The sequence below is a fragment of the Musa acuminata genome, chromosome BXJ2-9 (genome assembly GCF_036884655.1).
Source record: "Musa acuminata AAA Group cultivar baxijiao chromosome BXJ2-9, Cavendish_Baxijiao_AAA, whole genome shotgun sequence".
NCBI lineage: Eukaryota > Viridiplantae > Streptophyta > Magnoliopsida > Zingiberales > Musaceae > Musa > Musa acuminata.
The window spans coordinates 43,952,776-43,966,860 of NC_088346.1; the positions used below are offsets into that span (position 1 = coordinate 43,952,776).

General features: G+C 37.6%; 2 protein-coding genes across 4 annotated transcripts; both read left to right on the top strand.

The window, feature by feature from the left end:
- The first annotated feature begins 359 nt into the window (after nucleotides 1-359).
- Nucleotides 360-4,436, top strand: LOC135623536 (binding partner of ACD11 1-like). Its single transcript, XM_065126612.1, has 5 exons — nucleotides 360-496; nucleotides 2,761-2,864; nucleotides 2,948-3,023; nucleotides 3,508-3,591; nucleotides 3,679-4,436. The coding sequence occupies exons 1-5, from the start codon at nucleotides 491-493 to the stop codon at nucleotides 4,141-4,143; spliced, it is 735 nt and encodes a 244-aa protein (XP_064982684.1). The 5' UTR covers nucleotides 360-490; the 3' UTR covers nucleotides 4,144-4,436.
- A 1,471-nt stretch (nucleotides 4,437-5,907) lies between these two features.
- LOC135623535 (cell division cycle 5-like protein) lies at nucleotides 5,908-13,857 on the top strand. Of its 3 annotated transcripts, none has more exons than XM_065126611.1 (5): nucleotides 5,908-6,047; nucleotides 6,168-6,463; nucleotides 7,185-8,906; nucleotides 11,861-12,142; nucleotides 12,428-13,857. In XM_065126611.1, the coding sequence occupies exons 2-5, from the start codon at nucleotides 6,287-6,289 to the stop codon at nucleotides 13,580-13,582; spliced, it is 3,336 nt and encodes a 1,111-aa protein (XP_064982683.1). In that variant the 5' UTR covers nucleotides 5,908-6,047; nucleotides 6,168-6,286; the 3' UTR covers nucleotides 13,583-13,857. The 3 variants fall into 3 exon arrangements, with proteins under 3 accessions (XP_064982683.1, XP_064982681.1, XP_064982680.1); XM_065126609.1 differs by having other exon boundaries at nucleotides 5,920-6,047; nucleotides 6,157-6,463; XM_065126608.1 differs by having other exon boundaries at nucleotides 5,925-6,047; nucleotides 6,148-6,463.
- Nucleotides 13,858-14,085: the final 228 nt, after the last annotated feature.

Consider the following 14,085-nt stretch of genomic DNA (forward strand, 5'->3'; position numbering starts at 1 on the left):
GATCGACCCAAGCTTGATGGAATTGGACGGGCAAGACGGCTTCGTTGGCTACAGTCAGACCATACGGTCAAACTGTACCCAAAAGAAACGCGTTGTTGACGTGCCCCGACACGGTCCCCCGTCACGACCGTGCGTCTCTATCGGACGGCCATTGCAACGGTCGCATAGAGATTGAATGTGAGATCCACCGTGCAAAGGATGGCCATCGACGGGTATGAGCTCCTTTGTGAAAGCGGATCCTCTACAGACCTTTCTTTAATCGTTCGTGTACATGTCCATACCGGAACCGTTCATTAGGACCCGCTCCACTCGCCGTTGGTTGTTGTGACCAAACGTTGAAATCGGTAGTTGGAGCGGATCCCACCTCTTCTTGTTGACTCCGCCGCCCGTGAGTAAACCCCCCACCCTCGATTCCTTAGCAGCTGGAGGTCTTCTTTTCGCGGCTACCTCCCTGCAGATCTCGTCGCTAGCGTCAGCGGTAGGAGCTCCGATGTCGGTGAGTGCTGCTTGGTTCTCTTGAATCTTGATTTCTATGTTCAGTGCTTAGATCGCTTTTATTGAGGTTTGCTTTTAGGGATTTATGTGTTGAGATGATTCAGAGAATTGGAAATAATGAGACTGTCTTGATATCATTAATTGACGTTCTGAATCTACAACTTCTGCAAGAGAGAAGGAGAAAAGAGGAGGTGTCGTTTTTGTGGACTGGATGTTTGTTTGAGTTATGTCAAAGTTTGATCTTTTATACCTAAGATTCAAGTTTCATTGCCTAAGTGGATCGGAAAAGTCCTCTGTGCTTTTAGATGAAGCCTCCAACAATTATGTTGGGCTTTCAAAAAACAACAGATCAAAAGATGAGATTTTCTGATCCGCCATGTCACTAAGCATCAAAAACCCATGAGATCTACAATATGTAGTCCCCTCTTTATTTGTTTTAACAATTTTCTCTACCTAATCAGACATATTACCTGTTGTAATTAAGGGAAGAGGACAGTTTACTGGAATGGATTTTAAACATTTCCAAAACTAGCCCAGCAACAATGTTGTCTCCCAACATACCAAAACTGGTTGGTACTCCGGTGGCAGGGGAAGCAAGTCTAAGTATAAAAACCTGATTGAGTTTAGGGATAATCAGGCTCGAACTGATGACTTCCTCATCAAGGTGACATGTATTTTACACATTCATATGGTTGAGTCCTTAGATTTCCGAAATAGTGTAATGCTTAAGGAAGTGCTTCGGATCATTACTATTTCCTTAATGCTAGAACTAATCATTCAATCTATTTGTTTATTTGTTTTATCAATTTTCTTTGCCTAATCAGATATGTTCGCTCTTGTAACTAACGGAAGAGGTGTTTGCTTGAACTTTTTGAAAAGGAGTTGATTCTATTAAATGTACCAGGCTTAAAATATGAGAATATTCAGTAGATAGATTATTATGCCAAAAAATGTTCTCTTGTGCAGTCTGCCAAGCTAGGCAGACTATCTGCAGCATCACTGACTCTCAAATCGACAATGATATGTGAATATTCATATTGTTGATAAGCAACTCAAACTATGGTCTTTCTCAAAACTTATGAAATTGTTTTGTGGAGAAACTTTGTTATAGATCTCAAAAGGTGTTGTAATCAAGGACTGCAATTTCGTGCTGGCCAGCCTTCCGTGTTGGTCTTTGGCTGGTCCAGTATGGCATACTGACACATGGTACGTCGGACCATGCTGACAATTCAAAAAAATGTCAAGAAAATCTCCGAAAATATATGAAAATTAGGTTAAAAAACCTAAATTAGGATATTTTAATTAGAACTAAATGCAAATTTAGTTCTATTTCAGTAAAAAATCTAAATAAGGAATGGATAGTGGATTTATCTTTTCTGAACATTGATGGGCAACTTTGCGGCACGTTTCAAACGGTTCTTCCACTGATATTGAACAAGAGTGAGAATATGTGAGAAAAAGAGAGTGATTGAGTGAGAAAGAGAGTTAGAAGATATGAGATTGAAATAGGGTGAAAGAGAGGGGAGGAATGGGGTTAAATAGGCATTCAAATGGGTCCAACGATCAAATTGACCGTTGGAACCAATTCAGTCTAGGCTTTTGTTTGATTTCGGTCGAAATCCGACCATTACTGATTGATATAGGTTGGTAATAGACAAATTTCAACCATTTTGGACTATGTAGTAATTTCCTGTTCATGTTGACATATGATAAATGGATAATGAAGTAACAACATTTATTCACTTTATATACATCCAACTATAAGCTTGTTGATTGAGAATTAACAAAAAATTGAGGGCATAAAATCTAATTCATGGTATGAGTATGTGCTAAGGAGGCATGTAGATATTGTAGTTCGAAGAGTGGCAGCATAGTATGAGGAAAGATAAAGGAAGACCTAAAAAGATCTTATAGAAACTATAAATAGAGATTTAATTACCCTTTAACTAAATATGACTTTTTTACATAGCTTAATAGTGGTAAAATAACCATATAGCCGACCTCAAATGCTTAGGGTATCATGGCTTTGTTATTGTTGCTGAACATGATAAGTTAAATTGCAAGTCAAAGGTCCTTCCTTTGTGCCCTTCTTATTGCATAATATGATTAATCTTCTGGTACTCTAAATACAGTGTGTATTTCCTGTGCTTTAACCAGATTATGTACCATGCTTAAAATCTATAAGAAATCTAGTATTGTTCTTTTTTTGTTGTTTTCATTTATTTGATGAAAATTTTCTGATACCAGTTAGTGTATGCATTGCAGGTAAGGACAGTGAAAGTCAGCAATGTTTCTCTGAGTGCATCATTGCATGATATTAAAGAGTTCTTCTCCTTTTCTGGGGACATCGAATATGTTGAGATGCAAAGGTTCATGTTGATAGTGATCATATTTCTTTTATGATGACTTTTTGGTACTTGGACAATCTTAGCTCACCATCAATTTTCAACAGTGCGGATGAATGGTCTCAAATTGCTTATGTTACCTTCAAAGATTCACAGGGAGCAGAAACAGCTCTTCTTCTCTCAGTAAACTTTCTTAAGATCTTTATTTTCTTTCTTGAGATCGTTACTGCCTTTTCAGTTAATTCATATAAAAGAATTTATATTCTTGATCCATATCATACATAATTTATGCATACATATTAAGTTGGGTTCCTGAGATTTTTGTTTTCTAATGTTGCATGCACATCTTCTTCTCTTTTTGCTTTGCTGTCCATATCACATGCTAAATTATCTCAAGTATTAAGAGATTTGGTTGTTTATGTAAACTAGGTCTGGATAGTAAGTGATTACATCTGATATAGAAGGAGATTCTGTTTTTTTTTTTTTTGTCTGTAAACTATTGCAAATCTAATTAGCCATCTATTATCTAAATGATGTTTCAAAAAAGAGTAATTTTTCATTTCAAAGTTGTACTGCGTTTTGTAGAACCAACAAAGGCACCTTGGTTTGTGTTTCTGTTATTGGTTATAAATCTTCTTCTCTCAGATGTCATTTGTTCATTGTACAGGGGGCAACAATAGTTGATCTCTCTGTCATTGTTACACCTGCTCCGGAATACCAATTACCTGTAACTATTTCAGCTCCTACTGTGGTAGAGTGCATGACACATTCCTTCTCTTGAACCATTATTCCATCTTTTTTTTTTTTTTCTATGTGATGAAGCTTGTTCATTTCTTAGAATAAAGAGGTCAAAGTCACTGGTGGTGCTGAATCTGCTTCTCAGAAAGCAGAAGATGTTGTCACCGGTATGCTCGCCAAGGGCTTTATTCTAGGCAAAGATGCTATCGGCAAAGCAAAAGCTTTCGATGAGAAGCACCAACTCACATCCACAGCTAGTGCCAAGGTTTCATCATTCGACAAAAAAATTGGCCTGACTGAGAAGATCAGCATGGGTACTTCAGCTGTCAATGAAAAGGTCAAGGAAATGGATCAGAAGTTCCAGGTCTCCGAGAAGACTAAGTCAGCCTTTGCTGCAGCTGAGCAGAAAGTAAGTGTTGCAGGATCTGCAATCATGAAGAACAGGTATGTCTTCACCGGAGCATCCTGGGTAACTGGTGCATTCAACAAAGTTGCCAAGGCTGCAAGTGATGTGGGATCAAAGACGAAAGAGAAAGTTGCTGCTGAACAGGAACACAGAATATAATTGATACACGGCTTGATAGTATCTTTGAGACCTTTTAAAGGGTTGTAGCAGTAGAGCATCCTGCCAAGCATGCACCTGTTCAAGTATCAATTCCTTGATCTGGAACGGAGGCTTGCCTTTGAAGAAGATAAGCCCATTTTATTCCATGTTGTGATGCATATTGAACAAAATAGTCCTATACCTTGTGTTTTGATACATTGTTTCTGAGCATATCTGTAAGGATTTTGAGCCTATACACTGGTGTCCAAACAATGTTGCTGAATGATACCAAATACCTATAGTGTTCATTAGTATGTCCAAGCATGATGTTTTTCTCTACAATACCATATATTTCTGCTGTCTACTGAAAAACAATTAGCTCTTGTTGTCACTAAGAGCATTCTGCAAATTACAAATCAATTGGACAAGAAATAGTCAGTAATTAACCCTATCCTTGCCAATTTTTTTTTTTTTGGAATTTTGAGATCATTCTGGGAAAAACATCAGTTCATATAGTTGGACAGCAGTGTATGTATGATATGACTTGCTGATATAAAATTAGAATATTAAGTATTTTACCTCCAAGAACATTTGATAGTTTCTGTTCTCTACTTATTCAACTTTTCATTGCATTAATTATTATCAATTGAGGCTTCGAGTGACATGAATGATTAATCTGTCATTTCATGGAGGTCAAAAAATTATGGGATATGCCAATATGGTTTAGGATTTAAAGTATTAATATGTAGAAGTAAGGAAGTAATGGGTCAATTGATTGGCTTCTTTTGCTTGTGAGATTCACATGCAATTTTCATATAACTAGCCAATTTGTGTGATTGTAATTTTGTTGGTCAGAAGAAAACATGTCTGGGAGAGAAAAATATTATTTTCTCAGATTGTACTAAATTCTGATATTTTGTGAAGAAAATAACTTAATTCAAATAAATTATTAGATAAAGAATGTTGGGAACAAAAATTAATAATTTGATGAGGAAATCAAAAGGAATTTACTAGCATTAATGATCAATAGATTTGGCTTACAAAAGGCTACATAAAAGAGAGATTTATTAATTAATAAATAATAAACCATGAATATATTAATATATCATACTTATTAAAAAAACCATTTATTTGGTTTCTCTTGATATAAGATAAACTTATAAAAAAAAAAAATTAGTCTGATGGTGGTGATATACTTAATCTACTTACAAAAAATTGGGAGTTTGAAATTTTGATATAATTTTGAAGATATTAACTAGTTTAACCGATAAAAACTTTGACAGATTATCGATCGTAAACTTGAATTTCATCTTTGTCACTTATTCTTTAACAAAATTATTTTAATTAAATTAAATTTTAAAATAATAAAGAATAAATAATTTATTAACTTATTCTTAACATAGACTTTTTTTTTCTTTTTGAATTACTAGAGAGAGAGAGAGAGAGAGAGAGAGAGAGAGAGAACTAACAGTAGAGATAAAATGAATAGTAAGACATGGAATGCTTCTCACAAAAGGCATTCTTTCTAAAATCTAATCTTTTTCTAATTTTGTTAATTATATGCATATATATGTAATTTTTTTTTATTTTTTCTTAAGAATATTTATCATTAACTCAATCGATTTGCCTATGTAACGCAGCTCACTCGAGCACATATAGTGTTACATATAACATCAATATTATAATGGAAATTAGAAACTGTATTCGGACACTGATCGGATACGGGTATGGATACGGTTTTACCCAAATCCGTATCCGCTCCTAAGTATATAACATCGCCTTCACATCGCCGCCTCCCACTCCCCTTCGTTTGAGTCGCACAACCCACTCCGTGCCGGTGCTTCGTCTCCCCTTCCTCCGGTCGTCCACCCTCCTCACCGTCCCAGCCTTTGCGCCCGCCGCCATCGGTCACTGGTTCGCTGCCGGTGAGTCCTCTTTCTTCTTATCCCTTTTCTCCTCCTCTCACCTTCGTCGATTTTAAGAACCCTAGGACAGAGATCGCCAAAGATCCAACTCAATCTCTAGAGCTCCAAGAACGCTAGCAGGAATCCAAGATACATCCAGTCCCAGAAGAGAGATCCTCCCTTCTATTTCCGATTGGAAGAACTCTAGACGAACCCTAGGCTACGAGGAGGAAGAAGGGGGAAACTAAACAGCCGGCAAGATGAGGATTATGATAAAGGGTGGTGTGTGGAAGAACACCGAAGATGAGATCCTCAAAGCGGCGGTCATGAAGTATGGGAAGAACCAGTGGGCTAGGATATCTTCCCTTCTTGTCCGCAAGTCCGCCAAGCAATGCAAGGCCAGATGGTATGAGTGGCTTGACCCATCGATCAAGAAGGTATTTCTTTTGCTTCTTCTTCAGTTGTTTAAATTGATTTCGTTTTATTGAATATATAACATATTTTGATGATCGGTCGGAACACTAGCAAGCAGTAAAAGTTTGGTTTTATATTGGATATTATTCACATGGGTGGCGCGTTTAAATGTTGGAATGGTTAGTTTTGGTTGCATATAAGATGAGAGTCGACGTTCTCTGTCGTTCTAATGATTGGAGCAAAATTTCATCATGATTTGTTTTAAGAAGCACATGAGCAAGATTTCATCATAATTTATTTAAGAAGCACATGATTTATGTTGACTTTTCCATCTTCAGCCTTGAAAGAACTCATCTTCTTAATGTTGTGATTTGCTGAGTCATCCATAGTTTAAGGGTCATGATTATGTTTTTTTCCTACAACTTTTTGGTTTTGCATGTTTGTGATTTATTTTAAAAAGTTGCAGCAAATACTATTCTTTCTTGGACTACAGTTTAGATCCATGTCTGCTGTATTCATTTTATTTCTTTTCACTTCCTTCCGTTTCAGAAAATATACGTTGCACTCATATGAACTGTAGCTTAGGATAATACGAAAGATTAAAATTTTTGGTGGAATTAGCTTTTTATTGATGATTCATTTTTGTATTTATTCTTTGACTTATAGATTTTAATGCTTATTTAGTTATTCTTTTGTATTTCTGACATAAATAACTAACAATTGAACTTATGTTTGATCTACCAGACAGAGTGGACAAGGGAAGAAGATGAGAAATTGCTTCATCTCGCCAAGCTTATGCCCACTCAGTGGAGAACAATTGCCCCAATTGTGGGTCGAACACCATCCCAGTGTCTTGAACGCTATGAAAAGCTGCTTGATGCTGCATGTGCAAAAGATGAGAACTATGAACCGGGTGATGACCCCCGAAAGTTGCGCCCAGGAGAGATTGATCCCAATCCTGAATCTAAACCTGCACGTCCTGATCCTGTGGATATGGATGAGGATGAAAAGGAAATGCTTTCAGAAGCACGTGCTCGGTTAGCTAACACTAGAGGCAAGAAGGCAAAAAGAAAGGCAAGGGAGAAACAGCTTGAAGAGGCAAGGAGGCTTGCATCTTTGCAGAAGCGAAGAGAATTGAAAGCAGCTGGAATTGACACAAGGCATAGGAAGAGGAAGAGGAAAGGAATTGATTATAATGCAGAAATACCCTTTGAGAAGAGACCTCCCCAAGGATTCTTTGATGTTTCAGGAGAAGAGAGACCCGTGGAACAACCTAAGTTTCCAACAACAATTGAGGAACTTGAAGGGAAAAGGAGGGCTGACATTGAAGCACAATTAAGGAAGCAAGACATTGCAAGAAACAAGATTGCACAAAGACAAGATGCCCCTTCTGCAATATTGCAAGTTAACAAACTTAATGATCCAGAAGCAGTCAGGAAGAGGTCCAAACTAATGCTGCCAGCGCCTCAGATTTCAGATCAGGAGTTGGAGGAGATTGCAAAAATGGGTTATGCAAGTGATCTTGTTTTAGCCAATGAGGAGCTTGATGAAGGTAGTGGTGCCACACATGCTCTACTTGCAAATTATTCTCAGACTCCAAGACCGGGAATTACTCCCTTGCGAACCCCACAGAGAACTCCAGGTGGAAAAGGTGATGCAATTATGATGGAGGCTGAAAATCTTGCACGGTTGAGAGAATCTCAGACTCCTCTTTTTGGTGGGGAGAATCCAGAGTTACACCCTTCAGATTTCTCTGGAGTCACACCAAGGAAAAGGGAAATTCAAACTCCGAATCCCATGGCAACTCCTTCGGCTACTCCTGGACCGGGTCTTACCCCCAGGATTGGCATGACACCTTCCAGAGATGGATATTCTTTTGGTATAACACCAAAGGGGACTCCTTTCAGAGATGAACTTCACATAAATGAAGATATTGAAATGCAGGATACTGCAAAGATGGAGCTGCATCGGCAGGCTGAGCTGAAAAGAAACTTGCGTTTTGGCTTAAACAATCTTCCACAACCTAAGAATGAGTATCAGATAGTTATCCAACCCATTCCTGAGGAGCATGAAGAATCTGAGGAGAAGGTCGAAGAGGATATGTCCGACAGATTAGCCAGGGAGAAGGCACAGGAACAAGCAAGGCAGGAGGCCTTGCTAAGGAAGCGATCCAAAGTGCTTCAGAGAGAGCTTCCTAGACCTCCTACTGCCTCACTGGAGATTATCAAGAAGATGCTGATGAGGGGTGATGAAGATAGAAGCTCGTTTGTTCCCCCTACTCCATTTGAGCAGGCTGATGAAATGATAAATAGGGAACTTCTTGTATTGCTAGAACATGACAATGCTAAGTATCCAATTGATGAGAAAACAGACGAGAAGAAAAAGAAAGGGACCAAGCATTTGGCAAATGGTAAATCTTCTGCAATACCTGAACTTGAAGATTTGGAAGAAGATCAGCTGAAGGAGGTATGTTGCTGCTTTTAGTCTTCTGTTTTTGATTTTGCTGAAATTCATTTATTTGTATTTAGTCACTAGGCCATTTGTATTTTTTAGGTTGTTGTTCCTTTTAATTTTATTTTTTTGGGATATCTGGTTCAAGATTATGTGTCACCTTCTTGGTCACTTTGATAATTAGCATGCTGAGGACCAAGGATTTGGAACTCGGTCTAATATCGGTTTCAGTAATCTGCCAGACTGGTATGGTATTGATAGTCAAGATGGATACCAACCTGTACCACTGGTATACCAATATTGCACCATCCAATATCACCTTAAAAAAAATGGTCTGGACCACATGGTTTGTTACTGATCCTTGGTCGTACTGATAAATATTGCTTGGTATGGTGCGTACTGACTGATATCTGAAACCATGCTATGTAGATTGTTGAACATCACCTTCTTAGTTTAGTTAAGGAATTTGGTCACTTTGATTACTAAGTTGTTAATGATCTTGTGGTTTGTGCTCCACAATTCTTAAAAGAGGTTTTTGGGGCAGAGTACTCTTCTCTCTTTGTTATGCTGTTTCTTTTAGGCTCATTTTGTTTTCTGGTAAGTTGGAGAATTTAAATGCAATAAATGAATCTGCATGCTGAATAGTACAGGGAAAGAAAAGGAAAAAACCTAAAAGGGAGCATTGTGCCTTTAAATTTAATAGTTGATTTGATCAGTGTTTGAGAGGTTGTGATTATTTGTATACAATCATGATTCACATCCATATCATGCAAAGTATTTAAATTGTTTAATTATAATGTAGAATCTATAATCGAGTGCACAATTACAGTGATTAGAAAAGAACTATTAGACAGAATTTATTCATGATGTTTATTCTCATCAATGACATTAACAGGCCTTAACTATATAAGAATAAATTGAGATGGTGGCGGTCATATTAATCATCAAAACTCATGTTTGATATTGGATAGTAATAATTTGGTAATACTGATAAAAGGAATAAGAAAGTAACATTATTTGGCCACTAAGGCTCTATTTGGCCTGAAGACTTAATAGGTTTGTTGAACTCGTAAGATTTCATTCAAACAATCTTAATCTCCAACTGAGATTAGGCATCATAGTGATTCCTGTCATCTGCCCAAAATATGGGGGTTTGAGTTAAATTCAAGGATAATGGTGTGGAGTATTTCAGGTTAAACTGCTAATATGTATTAAAAATCCCCAGCCATACACCAATACAAGCTGGAATTTGGAAATTCAAGGCAGGGATAACATTCTTTGGTCATATAGTGCCCTCTCGGAAACCAGTGGCCGATGATCATTGACTAGCAGTTTGGATGGCCAACTCTAAAAGTCTGCATTGCTGACCTGTGTCCTGTATGTTTGGGCCCCCGTTTTCTAGTTACTTGAATAAAATTTAACAGTTTTCGATGATATGTCCATTGGCCTCTCAAGAATGGCCTGTGATGTTAATGTCTATGGTTAGAGAGAGAATCTAGGAAGTTTGTGTCATCTCTCAGTTACTCCTATCAAATAATTTTACATCACAAAAATACCAGTGTTCTTTTGATTTTCACTTTGGTAGTGCCACTTTAAAAAGAAAGACATCTAACAGTATCCATTTTTTGATAACCAAATTGATCCTGCAAATAAAATAAGTATAAACATAGAGCCAGTATACTGTTCTTTAATAAATATACATAAGTTTGTCACTTGTTGAGAGAACATGAAAAATAAGAGAAATTAAAAAGGAAATAAATGAAGCTGTAGAAGAATTGAGGCTGAGCTTGCTGTTTTTATTTTAATGATATCAGCATTTTGTTGGGGATGACATCTCCTATTTGGTGTTTCTCTAGGCGGAGGAAGAGAAAAGCCTCTATAAGTTAAAACTAAAGTAAAATAACTTATTTAATGCTGGACAAATAAATAAGATGAATTGTAGTTCGAGGATAGGGTTACAAGAGTTCTGTTAGATTAAAGTAAACCTAATCCTACTTATATCAGACTTCCATCAATAACATTTTCCCTTTTACCATTTTTCATAGTTTTTGGTGATACCGGTATTGTGCTCCTCGTAGAACTCGTGGGATTGATTTCCAGTCATTCTCATTGAGTATGTTTAGTGATGCCTCGTAAGACTCAAGACTCTAAAGAGGAACAATAGTTTCGTGGAAGAGTTTGCATGGCTCTTTCTAATCCTAACTATATTAGACTTCCATCAATTCCCTAACAACTTTTCCTTTTGCTTCATAGTTTTTGGTAAAACAGCTACTAAGCTCCTCATTGTGTCCGTGGCGCTGTTCACTGATTTTCTTATTATTTGAATATGTCTAGCAATATGAACAGGATTTGTCTGGAGTTGTATGCTCTCAGACAGGGCTGTCTAATCCTTTTTGTACTGGTAAATGACTTACTGAGCAAAGTTAGCCATTAGCAGGTTTAGTTGAAGCCAAATCCTGCTCATGAGGTGCTAGCCTGCACCTTTCATTGTAACACATTTAAATGTTTCTCTAAGCAATTTAGTCCCTGCTTGTGGAACCTCTGATTGTACGAGGGTTGAACTCCAATTGGATTTCTTGGAAAACTTCAAAAGGAAAGTAAGGCACCTGTATGGCTAATTTCTGGCAATCTTATGTTTCTCTTGGCTGAAATTCTCTCTCTAAGCCTAATGGACCTCTGTGGCTGAACCAATATCATGTTTGTTGGTACACACATTGCTTCTGTTTTTGTCTACTATATATATATAGTTTCCTGTACCTCTTTTCAATGTACTTTTCCATAGTCCGGCTACAAATTTTGTCTCTCTATATATACTACATAGAAAACTTATTCCAAAGTGATATATCTGCAATTTTCATTCCAAAATTACAACTTCATATTTTTGATATTCCTGCTTGCTTATGCCTCAATTCTTGTGGAAGCCTGCACGTCATCGGAAATTATATAATTGTTATTCGCTATTTTTGCAGGCTGATTCTTTGATAAAGGAAGAAATTCAGTTTTTGCGAGTGGTGATGGGGCATGAGAATGAGTCTTTTGATGATTTTGTCAAAGCACGTGATGCATGCCAGGAAGATCTCATGTTTTTTCCTGCTCGTAGTACCTATGGTCTTGCAAGTGTTGCTGGGAACAATGAGAAACTTGCTGCTTTACAAAATGAATTTGAGATTGTGAAGAAGAGAATGGATGATGAAGCAAAGAGGGCAACACGACTTGAACAGAAAATTAAAATTCTCACGCATGGTTACCAAGTATGCTATAATCATTTTTCTGCTTTCAATATAGTATTTATTTCCCCTGAAATGTCATGTGACTTTCACAATTTTGCCTAAATTTTTCGAACAAGATTTTATTGACAACGATGCTAATAAAATTTTGAACCCTTGCTTGTCTCGGTGAAAGACCAGTTGGATGCTTAAACATACTGAAAACTATTTTTGTCCAAAAATTTTGCTGTTTCATTTCCTTTTCATGATTCTTTGCTTCTCATTGTCAGCCTGATATCAGTTTAATTCTCTTCATTTCTGAATGAGCAGGCAAGGGCTGGAAAATTATGGTCACAGGTTGAGGCCACATTCAAGCAAGTGGATACCGCTGCAACAGAACTTGAATGCTTTCAAGTGTTACAAAAGCAGGAACTGCTAGCAGCGACTTACAGAGTTAATAGCTTAGTTGAAGAAGTCACCAAGCAAAAAGCACTAGAACAGAATCTACAGCATCGTTATGGGGATCTCTTGGCTGAGCATGATAGAGTTAAAAGGCTGTTGGAGGAACATAAGATGCGGCTGCGTATGGAAGAAGAAATTGCTGCAAGGAACCGAGCTCTCGAGGAAGAAGCTGCTGCAAGGAATCGTGCTCTTGAGGAGGAAGCTGCTGCAATGAATCGTGCTCTTGAGGAGGAAGCTGCTGCAAGGAATCCTGTTCCTGTGGAGGAAGCTGCTGAGAAAAACGTTACTCAGGAAGAAACAGCAGCGAACAATCATGCCATGAATGAGGAACTGGCAGATAAGAAGGATCATCTTGATTCAGATCATGCTGAAGATGGCACTTCTAACGAAGAGCCTATTCAAGGTGAAGCTACCCATTGTGTGGGTATTATTTCTAATGGTACGGATGATCTCAAGGAGCAGATGCCTGTTGCCAATAGTGTTATTGTATCTGGTGACATGCCTCAGCTTGTGACCGAAGAGAAAATGATGGTTGATGATAAGATGACTCTGAACCCAGTTGATGACAACATGCTCCCCATTGTTCTGGTTGAAAGCACCGGTGTTATTCCTCAAGCTGATTCTGGTGTTTTAAACTCAGATGTTGTTGGTGCTTCAGTTGGCATGGAGGATGCAACAATTTCAGATGTCAGTAATCAAGAAGTTACTGCATCAATGACACAACCTATTTTGTCTTTGCAAAACACAAATGAAGCTTCTGCCTCTGACATAGGCGGTCAGATGGCTCAGGATGACGAGCAGCAAGTTGGGTTGGAGTTGGTCGACTCTGGCAACCTTGTAGTAGATGGTAGTGTCTCTAACGCAGATGCTCATGTGGACAATGTAAATGTAAATCCAAGTGTGACCGATGATGCATCTGGTGGTTTGAGTTCAGAAACAGTTATGATTAGTTCAGAGATATCGGCCAATCCTGCTGTTCAGATTTCTGGCAACTCGATGGATCATGATGCAGCAAAGGTGTAATGTTCTTCAATTATTGTGGAAGGTCAGAACTTCTTCAATGATGCAGAGTCTTTAGCCAGTTGCAGCCATCTTTCACTAGATTTTATACGGCTGGCAATATTAGGTATATGTAATCTCTATTAATCTGCAAACTTCTTAATCATGTTGTTCTTAGAACTTGTTGTTTCGGTTTTAGCATTCCTCCTTTTGAGTTCGGCCCGATTAGTTCTGAAAATTAAAATGTAAAGGGGCATCACCTCTTTTACCTTTATGGACAATGAGCATCTATTTTTGCAGTCGTTTGCAGTTTCTTGGTTTGCAAGTTTGTCATTCATATTCCATTAGGCCATAATTTGACATGTTTTATCATTTTAATGCCATTAAATAGTATACTTTGTTGGCTTCTTTTTAATAAGTATTTGCGGAAGAAATTGAAGGAAACTTAATATTTCAAAATGATGCTTGCATTTATTTAAATTTCTTGGTTGTGTTTGATGTGTGCACATACTTATTCCAGATATTAC